Source organism: Trachymyrmex cornetzi, unplaced genomic scaffold (assembly GCF_001594075.2).
Source record: "Trachymyrmex cornetzi isolate Tcor2-1 unplaced genomic scaffold, Tcor1.1 scaffold1720, whole genome shotgun sequence".
Taxonomy (NCBI): domain Eukaryota; kingdom Metazoa; phylum Arthropoda; class Insecta; order Hymenoptera; family Formicidae; genus Trachymyrmex; species Trachymyrmex cornetzi.
In genome coordinates this window covers 20,273-35,999 of record NW_017296333.1, presented here as the reverse complement: position 1 = coordinate 35,999, position 15,727 = coordinate 20,273, and the positions used below count along the sequence as shown (strand labels likewise).

Below are 15,727 nucleotides of genomic sequence, written 5' to 3'. Positions count from 1 at the left end.
CATAGCTTGACAGGGCGCAATTCAGGCATTACTTAATAGGGCACAAGTAGGGCATGCCTGAGTTTTCCCTCATCAGGCCCGAATCAGGAGTTCCTGAATAGGGCATACCGGAAAGCTCCCTGATACGCCAGGTTGACCGGATCCAATTTTCTACTTAGGCAGTTATAGTGAAAGTGATATTCTACTTTGAGCTTTTCCTTTACCAAATTAAAGTGTAGACTGATTACGATATTATTTAAGGATTTAATTTTCGAGAAATGTGTGTTAAAATTATGTTGCAATACGAAATTAAAATCATTACAGTTGGACACATGGTTCGGCCGACCGAAGAAATCCGTACGCGGGAGTGGGTCGCGTGGCTATTCGGGCAGTAACACCATGCCGAGGCCACACTCCGGTGACGATATCAACGAGATCGAGCAACAGCGTTGCATCATCGAAAGGATGGACGAAGAGACGGTGAACGATAGATTTGAGGAAATGTTGGTGCGTACACGTCGCATATATTATATATTTTACGTGTTCTAATAGCTTATAGATATACTTTTTTCTAGTATGACAATAAAATATGCAGTTAATATATATATTTATTTTTTAATATCAAATAAACAATGGCTAATATAAAGCCGAGCTAGGTATCATTTGCTAACAATAGAATCAAATAATATGATCCATATCAATAGTTTTAAAACCGTACGTTTCGACATTTAATAAGATCATCTTCAGTGTTATTATAATACATAAGATAAATTACAAAGTTATCAAAATCACAAAACATTGTTACTTGCTACACAATAAAATGCCACAAGATATTCTTCATCACACATCGCGAATTCAAATATCCAATCTGATCATGCACATTACAATTACAAGTAATTGACTCGCCTTTAAGCACAGATCAACTTAAGAAATATTATTATGATTTCAAAACCATTGTATACGTATTACGTCCTGCCCTCCGCAAGAATATAATTTTGTTTTTTTTTTTGCGAATATTTTTGTTGTTTTTATCTTTTCATTTCGCGCTGAGTTATTTTTCGTATCTCACATCGTCTATCTAAAATATTTCTATCTGATTAATTACGAATATTCCGTATTGAGAAACCTACTCAATCGGCGATGCGCGATTCTCTCGTGTCGACACCACATGACGTGCGTGCCGCGAGAGCTAATCGGATCACCTGTGAGGCGCGTGCCGATGCGTTGCGAGGAGATTCTAGGTAGAATAACTCCGCGTAGAATTAAAGAATCGTTTTTATACGTTATGACGATCATGTCATTACTATCCTACGCGAGATTTAGGAAAATTAATTTAATCGAAACGCCTCAACGCCTATAATCCGTCGAAGTAAGAATAAGCTATTGCGCACCAATCACGGCCCGCGATGCGCGTGTCGCTCGTCGTTCCGAATTCTTAGCGGGATTTCAGCCGCCCTGGCCGAAAATATTATTGATTTTGAAGTTTCGCATTGCGATTTTGTTTATTGTTTTTTGGCCATCGTGACCGCTTTAATTTACTCGAAATTGATAATTAAACGCGAATTAGTCGCGTTAGCGCGCGCCGACCAACCGAGAGTCGAGGAAGGAGCAGCGCGGACCACGGAGAAGGACTCGAAACTTAGTTTACTAATAACTTTAAATTTCTAATTAACGCAGAAATAATTCGATTTCTCAGTTTTAAATTAAGTTCACGTAAATCATACCGAGTTTTAGTCCGGTATAAATAATATTTCGGGGAGAAAAGTTCTTTTTTCACATTCGTCACGTAGGCCCAATTCACGCTCCCTCTCCCTCCTGACTCGCGAGCGCCACTGACTGGCGTTTATATAAACGGGGCGAAAACCGAGCCCGGTTTCATTTTTCTTGATCGACTCACGGTCAATCACGGCCGAATTGGCGAAAGGATCAACTGGAATATCTCTAAATAATAATAATAATAATATAGTATATTCAAGAAAAGAAAGTATGAATAACTCATTTCAAGCTAACCTGACTCTCCTCCTTTTTCCTCACCCCTCGGGCTGACTGCGCTCGTAGGAGCTGCTCAGCTTTTCCGTCTCTCCAAGACTAACTGCGCTCGAAGGAGCTGTTTAGCTCAATTCCTCTGAGTCGGACTAACTGCGCTCGTAGGAGCTGCTTAGCCTGTCCTTTCTCAGGATTGACTGCGCTTGTAGGAGCTGCTCAATCCTTCCTTCCATTTCTATCTATTTCTGCAATAATTTTTTTTTCGTACATGAGCTACCAAACCGCGTTAGTAATACAATGAAATACCTTTTTCAATAGAATGACCAAACGAGGGATCCGCGTCAATGTAATCAGCGTGTCAGCTAGTTCCGTATTAAAAAAATTTAAACTTTAACATGGCGTTATATTCTACTTTCATTCAATCCACTCCTCTATCCCCTCCCGAAGGGTATGAAGTGATGAAACGGCTCAAATTGCTCGGAACCATAATAAATTTCCTTGACAAATGAACATTAACTATTCTGACATTTGTTTCAATTACAATTAATCGCTGAAGCATTAAGACCAATGGCCAATTCAACAAAAATTTATAGATTGTTCAATCAGATAATTTATGATGTCGCATATTTACAAGGAACAATTCTGAATTCCATTTTTGGGAGAATATTAATTACCAATTTAAATTCTAAATCAATTATATTAAAGATTTCTAAGGGATTCAGATAGCATGCAATACGCCGGCGCTAGCGGTCTCATAGTTTGTCGCTCGACCTGAGACGCGCTCGCATTCTGATTATACCATCCCTACTCTGGTAAACATTTCACCACTCATCCAGTATCCTGCTCGCCCGCCGCACTCGACCGTCTTTCGCTCCCCACTCTACATCCAGCAGCGTCGCGGCCCCAAAATATGACGCAGGAATATTTAATTCTTAATATTGGTTTCCTGAAAAACTCGCGACGGTGGCGTGACATGACACGATAATTCATATTATGATTAATTGGTGACATGGGTGGTGGATTGTCTCTCAGAGAGATAACATTTAATATCTCTGCTGTGGTTCCGTGTCAAAAGAAATCGTTTATTCATTTAAATAGATACACTTAGTTCTGTTGTATACACTTAGATAAGTTAAGTTTAATGAAATAATTATATAGTTTATTTGTATTAATGTGTTCCTGCCGCGTCTAACATGACACTACGATATCGCGTAGGGAACTCGATTGCCCTGATTTGTTTCTTCTTGACCGCGCCTAGGGGTGTTCGCAAGTCACCCTGAGTCAAGAGATTTGTCTGTTGGTGATCAGATTTAACCGCGACGACGCCTAGGGGTAACCCTGAGTCGCGGTAACGTACACATACCCGTATGATTAAATTCTCGACGAAGAACTAGTTTCTCGAAATTTATCCACGACCGTTCGGCAGCTCGATACTCGATGGAATGAATATTGGATTCCGTTGTGCCTCCCATCAGATCTCGATCTCCTTCCTGATTGGTTGTTCACGAAATATGGACGTCGCGGGTCAGCGGTGTCGGCATTCTGGACAATCGTAAAGAAATCGTGATTTCAAACGTGCCGACGTCCGTTTAGATCTATGCCGCCTTCCGCGACTTCGCATAAATCGAATTGTCGACTTTGAGATATTGTATACGTGCATGTGTACGTACGAATAATACATATGTGTGTCCATTAAGATTGTTGTGCACTAAGATTGTGTAGAGCTTTACGCAACAGGTGGGATGTTCAAGCAATAATTTAGAAACGCGAAAATATTTAAATCCGTTACACCTCGCGTCGTAACATAATTGGTGACAGCGCTGGGATATCACGCGAACCGCTGCATCTTAATTCAATAATTTACAAACGCGGAGATATTTACATTGTTACCTCCGTCAGGTCGTAACATATGTTAAAAATTACAAAGTATTGTAAAGTTAAATAAATGTATATAACTGTACATGTTAAGAAAACTACGTGTTAAGAAAACTACAAAGTTATTATATTACAAAGATGACAAAACATATTGCTATAAAATTTGTTTCGTTGTTTCTTTTTTGATAACTTTATAATTTATTTTATGTCACACCGAGGATGGTTATATTAAAAGTTAAAACGTATAGTTTTATCATTAATGACATGGATCGTATTATTTAACTGTATTATTAGCAAGAGACACTTAGCTCTTGTTTATTTTATATTAAATTTATATATGCATTAAAATTATAGAATATTTTAAGAATTTGAATTGTTAATATTTTTCACTTTATGTGTTTCGTATCGATAGAACGCACAGTATTCAGTAATTATTAAGTAATGAGGTATTTTGTATGGAATGATATCTAATAAATAGTAGAAGTTTTATCATTACTATTGTGTTTAGGCTAATATGAATCTAACAGAAGAAAAGAAGGAACCATTGCGCCAGCAATCGGATTCGAAGAAGAAGGAGATGCTGGTTTTGCATTACAAGGGTAGCATACAGGAGAATCGATCAAAATTCGACAAACCGGCGGATTACATACAGTACTTGGCGCAGCCTGATTTGAGCGTCAATAAGATCTACAACTGCATTGAGTCTCTCAGGATCGCGCTTACTAACAATCCGCTCAGCTGGGTACAGGAATTTGGTACCAAGGGTCTCAAGCAGGTTCTGGCTACTCTCAATGAATGTTATCGAAAGTAAGTGAGTTCCACGTGTTCAAATAAAGTGTCCCATAGCAATTCGAATGCAGAACTTATTCTAACATTGGTATTATTCTATTCCAGTGCCTTCATATATTACGATAGGTAATTCATGTAAGAGTACTATTCGCTTGAATGTCGTTTTTTAATGATATTTATATTACGTTGATTTCTTAACTGCTTATATTGTATACGAACGAAGTTTTACTAGTAATATTATAAACAGTTTAATTTTGTAAAATTTTCGTATACTGCGAAAAAGTTTAATTTGAGAATTACTTCATTTACGCTGCTCAATTAGCAAAATATTCTTAATTTTCACTTTATTATCACTTCAGTTTTGCATGATGCTTATAGCAGAATTTATTACAAGACCTGTGCTGCTATGAATTTATTAAAATTTGAAATTCATATTAATCTTTATTAATTAATGAAAAATTTGTTTTCCCTTAGTGATAACCGTTATGAGCGAATACAATACGAATGTATTCGCTGTTTAAAGGCTATTATGAATAATACCGTTGGTATAAAGGAGATGTTGGCCCATCACGAGGCCCTTACCATTGTGGCCAGGTCATTGGAGCCGACGAAACCATCTGTAATGTCCGAAGCTGTAAAGTTACTAGGCGCGGTGTGCCTCATATCCAGCGATAGTCACAAAAAGGTTTTAGATGCTGTTACTATGAATGGCGAATTCAAAGGTCGTGAAAGATTTCTGCCAATCGTACAAGGTTTGATGAATAAGAAGAACGAAAATTTAAGGGTATGTTTTATTTATTTCTTTATTTTTTATTAGACTTGTGCGATTTTAATCATTGTATAAATAATTTTTTTATGATAGTTTTTATGATTGAAAATCAAATAAAAAATGTAACGTTATCTTACTCTAGAAATATTAATCTTTTCTATATGTACAATTAAAATACAATACTTTAAATACGAAACGCCACTGCGGTCTGAATGTTAAGATGTTGAACTGTTATATATATATTCATTTAAATAAATTAATTTCAGAAATTATAATTACGTGCCGATATGGTCGTCGGACTTTCAACGCAATATATATATCAATCTGAAATATTAATAATCCCCCCAAAATCCCCAAATTTAATCTTAAAAAACTGTAATAAAAACTTATTGGGAAAAATATTGCCTCGGCCGGGAGTCGAACTCGGATCTCTTGCATTCCGTGCGAGTGTCCTAGGAGCGTCGTAGGACGCTCGCACGGATTGCAAGAGATCCGGGTTCGACTCCCGGCAGAGGCAATATTTTTCCCAATAAGTTTTTATTACAGTTTTTTAAGATTAAATTTGGGAATTTTGGGGGGGATTTTATTAATATTTCAGATTGATTGCGTTAAAAGTCTGACAACCATATTGGTACGCAATTATAATTTCTGAAATTAATTTATTTAAATGAATATATATAATAGTTCAACATCTTAAAATTCAGACCATAGTGGCGCTTCGTATTTAAAGTAATAATGTTTCTAACATAAACGGTCTTATTTCCAAAATTATTATAAAATACAATAATTTTATTGCATTGTTAAATTAATATAATATTTGTATAAATTATTATAAATCAAGTAAAAAAACTAATCAAGTTTATTTAACGACGATTAGTGTTAAATAATCTTGTATTACTTATTGCAATACAGCCTAAAAATTTTCGACGAGTTATGTGATTTTTTTATAAAAACGAAAAAGTAAATAATTTAATATAAAATTTATTTTTATTTTTATATTATTTTCATATTACAGGTAGTATGCCTTCAACTCATAAACTCGATAATATCATCCGCGGAGGATCTAGATTTTCGCTTACATCTTAGGAACGAGGTAATGCGAGTAGGTCTAGCCGATATTCTCGAAATGTTAGAGAAAGATGAGTCGGAAGACTTGGCTACGCATTTGAAGATTTTTAATGATCACAAAGAGGAGGATTACGAGGAATTTGTACAGAGATTTGACAACGTACGTTTAGAATTAGACGATGTTAACGATTGCTTTGAAGTAGTCAAAAATATGGTAATGGATACCTCCGCCGAACCATACTTTCTATCAATACTTCAACATCTTTTATTTATTCGAGATGATGCTCTGGTTCGGTAAGTATATACACTTGTACAGTCGCATTTATTTTTATTATTGCGATTTAAGTAATCAATATGTATATTTGGTATTTATTATCCTTATTAACTAACTCTTTATTTTCTTTTTTTTTTCTCATTTTTTAGACCGGCATATTATAAATTGATAGAGGAATGTATATCGCAAATTGTGTTGCATCGTTCAGGCTGTGACCCAGATTTCAGCGCGACAAAACGCTTCCAGATTGATGTACAACCGTTGATCGATATCCTAGTCGAAAAGTCACGGGCCGAGGAAGAACGCCGATTAGTAGAAGTGATGCAAAAGTTAGAGGAAGCTATAGCTAGTAGACAAGAAGCCGAAGCGAAACTTCAGCATGCGGAAAACAAGATCAAAGAACTGGAGCAAGGAACAGAGAAACCTGAAGGTTTCGTAAGTATACATATGATAGATCTATAGGGTATATCTTAAACAGCGTCCAGTAAACGAAAAGATTAAAAGCGTTTTTTCTGATAAAAAATTGAGCCATTTTTTTCTGCAATATTCAATGAAGCCGTTATTACCGAGTTAGTATAATCGGTGCCGTCCTTTAGACGGGCATACATGCCTGGTAGTGAGCGCTTTACCCTGCGCCGCTACGTTACTATATCTTTACAGTTAATGTGCAATATTTTCACGCATCGTAATGATACGAAAAAATTTTTTTTTGTATTAAAAATTATATTCCTTCTCTGCGAGGATTAGATTAGAACCATCTTTCAAGAAAATTTCGACAAGGAATAAAATTCTTATCAAATCGTATTAGATTATAGTTTACATAAAAAACCTTTAATCTTTTTGCATACAAATTATTTAAAATTTTTTCTTTATCAGTTTAAAACTCTACGTCTTCTTTTACATAGATACTTTTACATTATCTTTTTCTTTTTAATTGAATTATCTTTTCTGTACTTTTCTTATAAAAATCATTCTCCACAATCATCTATTACAGATGACTTGATGAATATTAATCAGCAATTTAAGTCATCTGTAGAAATAGATGGTTGTGGAGAACGATTTTTATAAGAGAATTGTAGAATATAAAAAAATCCATTACTTAAAAAGTTTCTACAAAAAATGTAAGAATGTTAAGAAAACATGTAATAAAATAGAAAATAATTCAAATTTATCTAATAATATGAACCGATTTTTATTATCAACATTTTGAGATTTGGATAAGTAGAAAAAATGAATTCTGTTTTATGTAAAATTATTTTTTTAAACAACTTTATTCTTCAGAAATTTTTGCGTCAACATTTAAATCTTAAAATTATTTAATAAATTTTCTTTTGAGTGGTTTCGTCTCACAAGTAAACATACCTTTCCGCTACTCGCCGAATTTAATAAAACTTAGTACATTTGTAGAGCACACGAAAATAATAGACACGTATTTTTTTATATCGGCAATGGTGCAGGATTAAAGGTACAAACTCTTATAGTAATAAGCACGAATATTTAATTTCTTGTAGGGATGCACCGGCTATCCGAAAAGCATCTGATTTTCGATATTATCCGACTTATACTTTTTTACTATCCAACCGGATAGTCGGATATCATTAGTATCCGAGAATATATCCGGTTAAAATTTGATATCATTAAATTGTTGATTTTTTATTACACAAATGTTTTAGAAATAAGTATGTACATTCATAACGCTATAATATCTTATATATTGTTGCAAAATCACAATTTTTTTCTCTATAAGCTTTTTTATTTTTTTTAAAGGCATTTTTCCGGATTCCGGTCGGATATCCGGAAAATGTTGGATATCCGACTCGAAGAAATTGCTTTCTCGGATATCCAGTATCCTGTATCCTGTGATTTTACGATCCGGTGCATCCCTAATTTCTTACATTTTAGTTCACTCTATTACTGCTACTTCTGAATTTTAAAGAGTCTTTCATGTTTCCTGAAAGCAAATCGAGTAAAAAAATGTAGAATTTAAAATGGCAGACCCAATATAATGACCTACTGAAAGAGAAACACTTATCTCGTTCTTTGTCGAACCCAGGAATAATTGACGAGGATGTGGTGAGAGTCCCCTTCGATTTTTTAATTTTTGTTTTTTATTTAAAAGATTTTTTAAAATAATTTTTTTGTATTTTTACAATTTTTCCAATTTTTTGTTTACTGTTAGGCCACTTCTTACCTATGTCTATTTTTTTTAGTTTTTATTCTATACCGATGTGAATCTGGCGCCCAACTTTATCAAAATTAAAAATTAATACCATAGGGCGTTTGTACTTCGTTTGTACCCGTTTGTACCTCCCTTATTTTTGTTTGTACCTTAAACAGTAAACAAAAAATGAAATATAAAAAATGGTCAGCGCCCAACTTTCATATTTTTTAATTTCATTTATTCCATTCGAAAGAAAATCGTTTGTACCCGTTTGTACCTCCTTTACTTTCGTTTGTACTTCAAAGAGTTCGGAGATACAGCGCTTTTCAATTTTTGTGCAACCCTTATATAGCGAAATTCGCCAATTTTAAAGATATCGAAATGGGACCAACGGCATTCGAAAGAGAATCGTTTGTACCCGTTTGTACCTCCCTTACTTTCGTTTGTATCTCAAAGGGCTCGGAGATACAGCGTTTTCAAAATTTCGGAAATACGCCAAGAGGGGAAGTCGGCCAATTTTTAAGATATCGAAATGGGACCAACGGCATTCGAAAGAGAATCGTTTGTACCCGTTTGTACCTCCCTTACTTTCGTTTGTGCCTCCAAGGGTTCGGAGATACAGCGTTTTCAAAATTTCGTAAATACGTTAAGAGGGGAAGTCGGCCATTTTTAAAGATATCGAAATGGGACCAACGGCATTCGAAAGAGAATCGTTTGTATCCGTTCGTACCTCCCTTACTTTCGTTTGTACCTCCAAGGGTTCGGAGATACAGCGTTTTCAAAATTTCGGAAATACGACAAGAGGAGAAGTCGGCCAATTTTCAAGATATCGAAACGGGACCAACGGAATTCGAAAGAGAATCGTTTGTACCCGTTTGTACCTCTCTTACTTTCGTTTGTACCTCAAAGGGTTCGGAGATACAGCACTTTTTAATTTTTGCGCAACCCCTATATAGCGAAAATCGCCAATTTTTAAAATATCGAAATGGGACCAACGGCATTCGAAAACGATTCTCTTTCGAATGTCGTTGGTCCCATTTCGATATCTTGAAATTCGGCCGACTTCCCCTCTTGGCGTATTTCCGAAATTTTGAAAACGCTGTATCTCCAATCCCTTTGAGGTACAAACGAAAGTAAGGGAGGTACAAATGATTTTCTTTCGAATGCCGTTGGTCCCATTTCGATATCTTAAAAATTGGTGATTTTCGCTATGTAGGGGTTGCGCAAAAATTGAAAAGCGCTGTATCTCCGAACCCTTTGAGGTACAAACGAAAGTAAGTGAGGTACAAACGGGTACAAACGATTCTCTTTCGAATGCCGTTAGTCCCATTTCGATATCTTTAAAAATGGCCGACTTCCTCTCTTGGCGTATTTCCGAAATTTTGAAATCGCTGTATCTCCGAACCCTTTGAGGTACAAACGAAAGTAAGGGAGGTACAATCGGGTACAAACGATTCTCTTTCGAATGCCATTGGTCCCATTTCGATATCTTAAAAATTGGCGATTTTTGCTAAATAGGGGTTGCGCAAAAATTGAAAAGCGCTGTATCTCCGAACCCTTTGAGGTACAAACGAAAGTAAGGGAGGTACATACGGGTACAAACGATTCTCTTTCGAATGCCGTTGGTCCCATTTCGATATCTTAAAAATTAGCTAAGTTTGCTATATAGGGGTTGCGCAGAAATTGAAAAGCGCTTTATCTCCGAGCCCTTTGAGGTACAAACGAAAGTAAGGGAGGTACAAACGGGTACAAACGATTCTCTTTCGAATGCCGTTTCGTTGGTCCCATTTCGATATCTTAAAAATTGGCGAATTTCGCTATATAGGGGTTGCGCAAAAATTAAAAGCGCTGTATCTCCGAACCCTTTGAGGTAAAAACGAAAGTAAGGGAGGTACAAACGGGTACAAACGATTCTCTTTCGAATGGCATAAATGAAATTAAAAAATATGAAATTTGAGCGCTGGCCATTTTTTATATTTCATTTTTTGTTTATCTGTTTGGTGTACAAACGAAAATAAGGAAGGTACAAACGGATACAAACGAAGTATAAACGCCCTATAGTATTAATTTTTAATTTTGATAAAGTTGGGCGCCAGGTTCACATCGGTTTATTATGTACTCTTTACAGAAATGATATTAAAAAAACAATTCTTGTATGCATAAAGATTTTGTATACCAACCGCATTTTATGACTGCTATATTATTACACATTAATACTGTTCCGGAATTATCGTTAATTTAAAAATATTTTCCGGGACGACAAGTCAATAGCTCATCGACACCGTTCAAAACACGCGTATATCTCGCTCCTGTTTTAACCATGCTGTCAATCTCAGATGGCACGCGATCCCCCTTGCGCGACACCCGAAAAGCTAACTATCGCGCATACGTTCCGCGTGCGAGATTTCAGTTCGCTTCCCGATCAGATCGATACGGATCAATAATAGTTATTCGTGCTTCTCAAATCTGAGTCTGAGCCTTAAAGCGAAGCGAATCACACCAATTTGTCGTCGCGTATCACCATTACCATGTCACGTAAAGTTAATGATATACGCGTACCGCGAAGGTATTCTGTGAGCAAGAATTATCTGCGTAGCCGGCGAGATTTGCCGGTCTCATTACTGCTCGCCATATAGATTCCATTGCTAGCTGCGAGAAATTACTTGACGTCGCGCAGAGTGCAAATTACCGGTGCACGCATCGAAACGAGTGGATCCATTATCGGCTTGCGAGTATCACCTATCGCCTGTTTCGGACACATTTGAATTTGACTCGACAATAAAAGTTTATTCGTTATCACAAAGAGAATCGTCGTTATTACAACCGCCTTGGCGAACGAGCCTTTCTTACAAGGTGACACCAGCGTCACGAACACACAACAAATACGAACAAAAATATAAAAAAGAACACAGAATAAAAAATAAAAAAATCGACATAGCTAAGAAGTGGCGTAGCTGTAAACAAAAAATTGAAAATTATAAAAATATAAAAAAATTATTAAAACAAAAAAAATATAAAATATAATAATAATATAAAAATATAAAATAAAAAAAAATGAAGTAGAAATAGACTCTTGCCACCTCCTCGTCGGTTATTCCTGGATTCGTCAAAGAGCGATATACAATTGTTTCTTTTTCAGCAAGTAGCCATATTGGGTCTGCTATTTTGAATTCTAAATTGTTTATACTAAATTTGCTTTCAGGAAACACGTGAAAGCCTCTTATCATCTTTAAAATTTAGAAGTAGCTGTAATAGAATGAGCTAAAATGCAAGAAATTAGGTACTCGTGCTTATTACGTACTATAAGGATAGTTTGTACTCTTAAACTTGTACCATTGCTAATATAAAAAAATACATGTCTATTATTTCCATCTCCTCTATAAATATACGAAGTTTAAATTCGGCGACTCACGGAAAGGTAGATTTATTTGTCAGTGGGGTATATGAAGTTAGCATCCCAACTATAGTACTCAGGAGTTCTGATTAGAGTTCTCACTTTCGTTTAACGAGACGAAGAAAGTTCCCCATAGTTTATAACGAGAGTTCCGCTTAATAACCATTTTTTAATAATTTTCAAAAAATGGGTTGCTAACTTGTCGAAATTCAAGATTGAGTAGTTCTGAGCGGCTTAATAGCTTTATTTTATTAATATCTAGAATTTCTTATGTATAAGAGATAAATCCAATCGATGAAAGAAGAAAACAAATTTTTTGAAAATTTTCATCAACCTAACAAATGTTGCGTATCTCACAAAACGTTGGTCCAATCGCTTTGACCCTAATAGGGTTATTGAAAATTTTTTGAGAGTACTAAGTAGTTTTGATTGGAATTCTAGACAGTTCTCGACGAGTTCTGTCGAAAAATATTAGGACTTAAAGCGATTGAACCAACGTTTTGCGAAATATGCAACATTTGTTGGATCCTCGAAAATTTTCAAAAAAAAATTTTTTTTTATTGATCGGATTTGTCTCTTATGTATCAGGAATTCTAGATATTTACAAAATAAAGCTATTAAACCGCTCAGAACTATTTGATCTTGAATTTCGATAAGAAGTTAGCACCCCTATTTAAAAAAAATGGTTATTAAACGAATCTCGCGTTAAAAACTACAGAGAATTCTTCGCCTCGTTAAAAGGAAGCAGGAACTTTAATCAGAACTATTGTATCTAAAAATTTATTTTTCAAAAATTTTTTATTTTTTATTTTTCTAAATTTTTTTTATACATCCGGAACTCTGGATATTGATATTCATGAAATGAAGCTATTTAGCCGCTCAAAACTATTCGATCTCGATTTTCGATAAGAAGTTAGCACCCCATTTAAAAAAAAATTATTAAAAAATAGTGTGGGGATCTGATATCTCTACAAATGCATGCGAATTTGAACTACGCGCGCTCTCTATGCTCTTCCCTCATGAATGGCGCGGGCGCTAGAGTTAAGGCGACGATCCCACGAGAAGGAGCTTTGGCAGATACAATATGAAGTATGAAGAGGGTCTTTTGAAGAGAATAGAGAGACAGACGTGCCCGTGTGAGAGAGGATCTTTTGAAGTTAACGAGTGCCATATTAACGCCTACAGTTCGATACCCACATCCGTTAGGATCTCTCCCAGATCCTACATAATTTGGAGGCTCGTCCGGGATCGAGCTAGGCTAGAGTGGCAAAAGGAAAAACACGAAGTGTGACAAGAACGACGCTCTGCACGAGAACGACGAACGACGCTCTACGCGAGGACGAAGAACGACGCCTTGCACGAGGTACGACGACGACACTTCACACCAAGTGCGACGAGAACGACGCTCTACGCGAGGGTGAAGAACGACGCCTTGCACGAGATATGACGACGACACTTCACACCAAGTGCGACGAGAACGACGCTTCGCACGAAGTGTGACGAGGAACGACGCTCTACGTGAGGACGACGAACGACGTCTCGCACGAGGAAGACGACGCCGAGTAGTGAGCGACGACGACGCTACGAGGGAAATAACGACAAAGAAGACGAAGGACAAAACGAGACGAAAAGACGAAAAGAATAAGGTGAAGACGAGAGACGAAAAGAGAAAGACGCAACGAGTGACAAAAGAGAAAAGACGTGACAAAAAGACAAAGAGGTCAAAGGAAGAAAGAGAATAAGGGAAGTCTGCCATCTTGGCGGGAAGTTGGTGGAGAAACATTCGAGAAGGTTGTCAAACGTGAGTATCGGCCATTTTGGAAAACCAAAGACGATTAGACATTAACGATAAACGATGAAGACGCTCGGAAAGATTAAGCCAATCGCCGACAAGGTACGAGCGTCGTCGCGCCCAGCCGTATACGCACTGTATAAATTTATATTCGAAAAAGATGGGGATCGTACTAGTCGCAACCGTAATTTCGGTGGTTTCGATTTCGACAATGCTTCAGATGAATTTCATGCAAAGTTGGAATACTCTGCCATTTTATCAGTAGGTGACCTGACATCTATATGTAATATCCTTGGCTTGAGCTACGTCGGCGCCAAGGAGGAACTACGACAGAGAATTATACGAGCGCTCGTGAACATTAAAACACGTGCACACGACAACGATGTAGAAACCGAAGAAGAATCGGAAAGGGAGCCCGATGAGTTGCAGCAAGGAGGATACCGAACAAAATGACGATGTGAAAAATCGGCGAACAGGCGACGAAATAAATACTTCGTCATCGGTCGTTAGTAGCACTGACTCCGAGGCCGGCGAAAGAGATTTGCCAATAAAGAGACGACAAAAGAGTACGAAGATTACTTTCAATTTCAAAGACGTTGAAGACACTATCCGTACATTCGATGGGAACGACCATTATACGATTGAAAGATGGATTTCGGATTTTGAGGTGTTAGCCACTCTGTTTCAGTAAAATGATATATAGAAATTGATGTTTGGCCGCAAGTCCCTAAAAGGTGTCGCTAAAACGTTTGTACGGAGATTGAATACCGTGCAAACATGGAATAAGTTGAAAGCAGCTCTGAAGGAAGAATTCAGCTTGCGAGTGACTAGTGCAGACATCCATCGAAAGTTGACCAAAAAGAAGTTAAAGAAGGATGACAGTGTTCAAGAATACTACCTAACTATGAGGGAATTGGCGTCGCAAGGAGATTTAGACGTCGAATCAACGATACAATACATCATCGATGGTATCCCGGATGGCAGTAGCAAGATGATGTTGTATGGGGCTCAAAATTATAGCGAGCTCAGATTCCGCCTCTGGACATACGAGAAGATACAAGAACGAGGAACTACAGCCATGAAGAATAATCCGAGCAAAGAAGTGGCAAACAAAGCAAACAAAGCAAACAAAGCAAACAAAGACGATGGTGACCGATGAACCAAATCTGGGAAAGAGGAAAAGAAGACAACAAAGCCAGGGAAACGTTGCTGCAACTGTGGCGAAAGCGGACATAGGTCGGACAAATGTAAATTTAGAGATAAAGGGAAAAAATGCTTTCATTGTAATAACTTTGGGCATGAGGCCAAAAATTGTCCTAATAAAAATAAGTTCGACACTACGCAGGTAATGTCAAATATTCTTGTTAAAGTCGTCGATGTGAATCGGATGTTTAAACAGGTTATAATCGAGAATAAGAGTTTATATGCATTGTTAGATACCGGTAGCCATCTCTCTTTAATGAGAGAGGATGGTTTTAAGACTATTAAAACATCGAAATTGCGTGAATCAGAAGTCCTTTTAACGGGTATCGCACAGGGTCGAGTAAAGACGCTCGGTTATTTCCAATCAACGGTCACAGTAGATAATGTAAATTTTCCGTTAGCATTCCATGTTCCGTCCCAAGTCCTGAATGTTGATG

At 36.8% G+C, this 15,727-nt stretch overlaps 2 protein-coding genes across 2 annotated transcripts; both read left to right on the top strand.

The window, feature by feature from the left end:
* The first annotated feature begins 309 nt into the window (after positions 1–309).
* LOC108759168 (protein diaphanous) lies at positions 310–13,795 on the top strand. Its single transcript, XM_018504482.1, has 6 exons — positions 310–486; positions 4,349–4,647; positions 5,104–5,413; positions 6,414–6,760; positions 6,890–7,175; positions 13,553–13,795. The coding sequence occupies exons 1-6, from the start codon at positions 379–381 to the stop codon at positions 13,793–13,795; spliced, it is 1,593 nt and encodes a 530-aa protein (XP_018359984.1). The 5' UTR covers positions 310–378.
* A 1,001-nt stretch (positions 13,796–14,796) lies between these two features.
* LOC108759169 (uncharacterized) lies at positions 14,797–15,348 on the top strand. Its single transcript, XM_018504483.1, has one exon. It carries the CDS (start codon positions 14,797–14,799, stop codon positions 15,244–15,246), a length of 450 nt encoding a protein of 149 aa, XP_018359985.1. The 3' UTR covers positions 15,247–15,348.
* Positions 15,349–15,727: the final 379 nt, after the last annotated feature.

What these genes read in the sequence shown, in the direction of transcription:
- LOC108759169 (XM_018504483.1), top strand. Translation starts at nt 14,797, where the DNA reads ATGTTTGGCCGCAAGTCCCTAAAAGGTGTCGCTAAAACGTTTGTACGG.
- LOC108759168 (XM_018504482.1), top strand. Translation starts at nt 379, where the DNA reads ATGCCGAGGCCACACTCCGGTGACGATATCAACGAGATCGAGCAACAG. An exon ending in ATAGATTTGAGGAAATGTTG is followed by an intron (nt 487 to 4,348) that starts GTGCGTACACGT and finishes TATTGTGTTTAG; the next exon opens with GCTAATATGAATCTAACAGA. An exon ending in CTCAATGAATGTTATCGAAA is followed by an intron (nt 4,648 to 5,103) that starts GTAAGTGAGTTC and finishes GTTTTCCCTTAG; the next exon opens with TGATAACCGTTATGAGCGAA.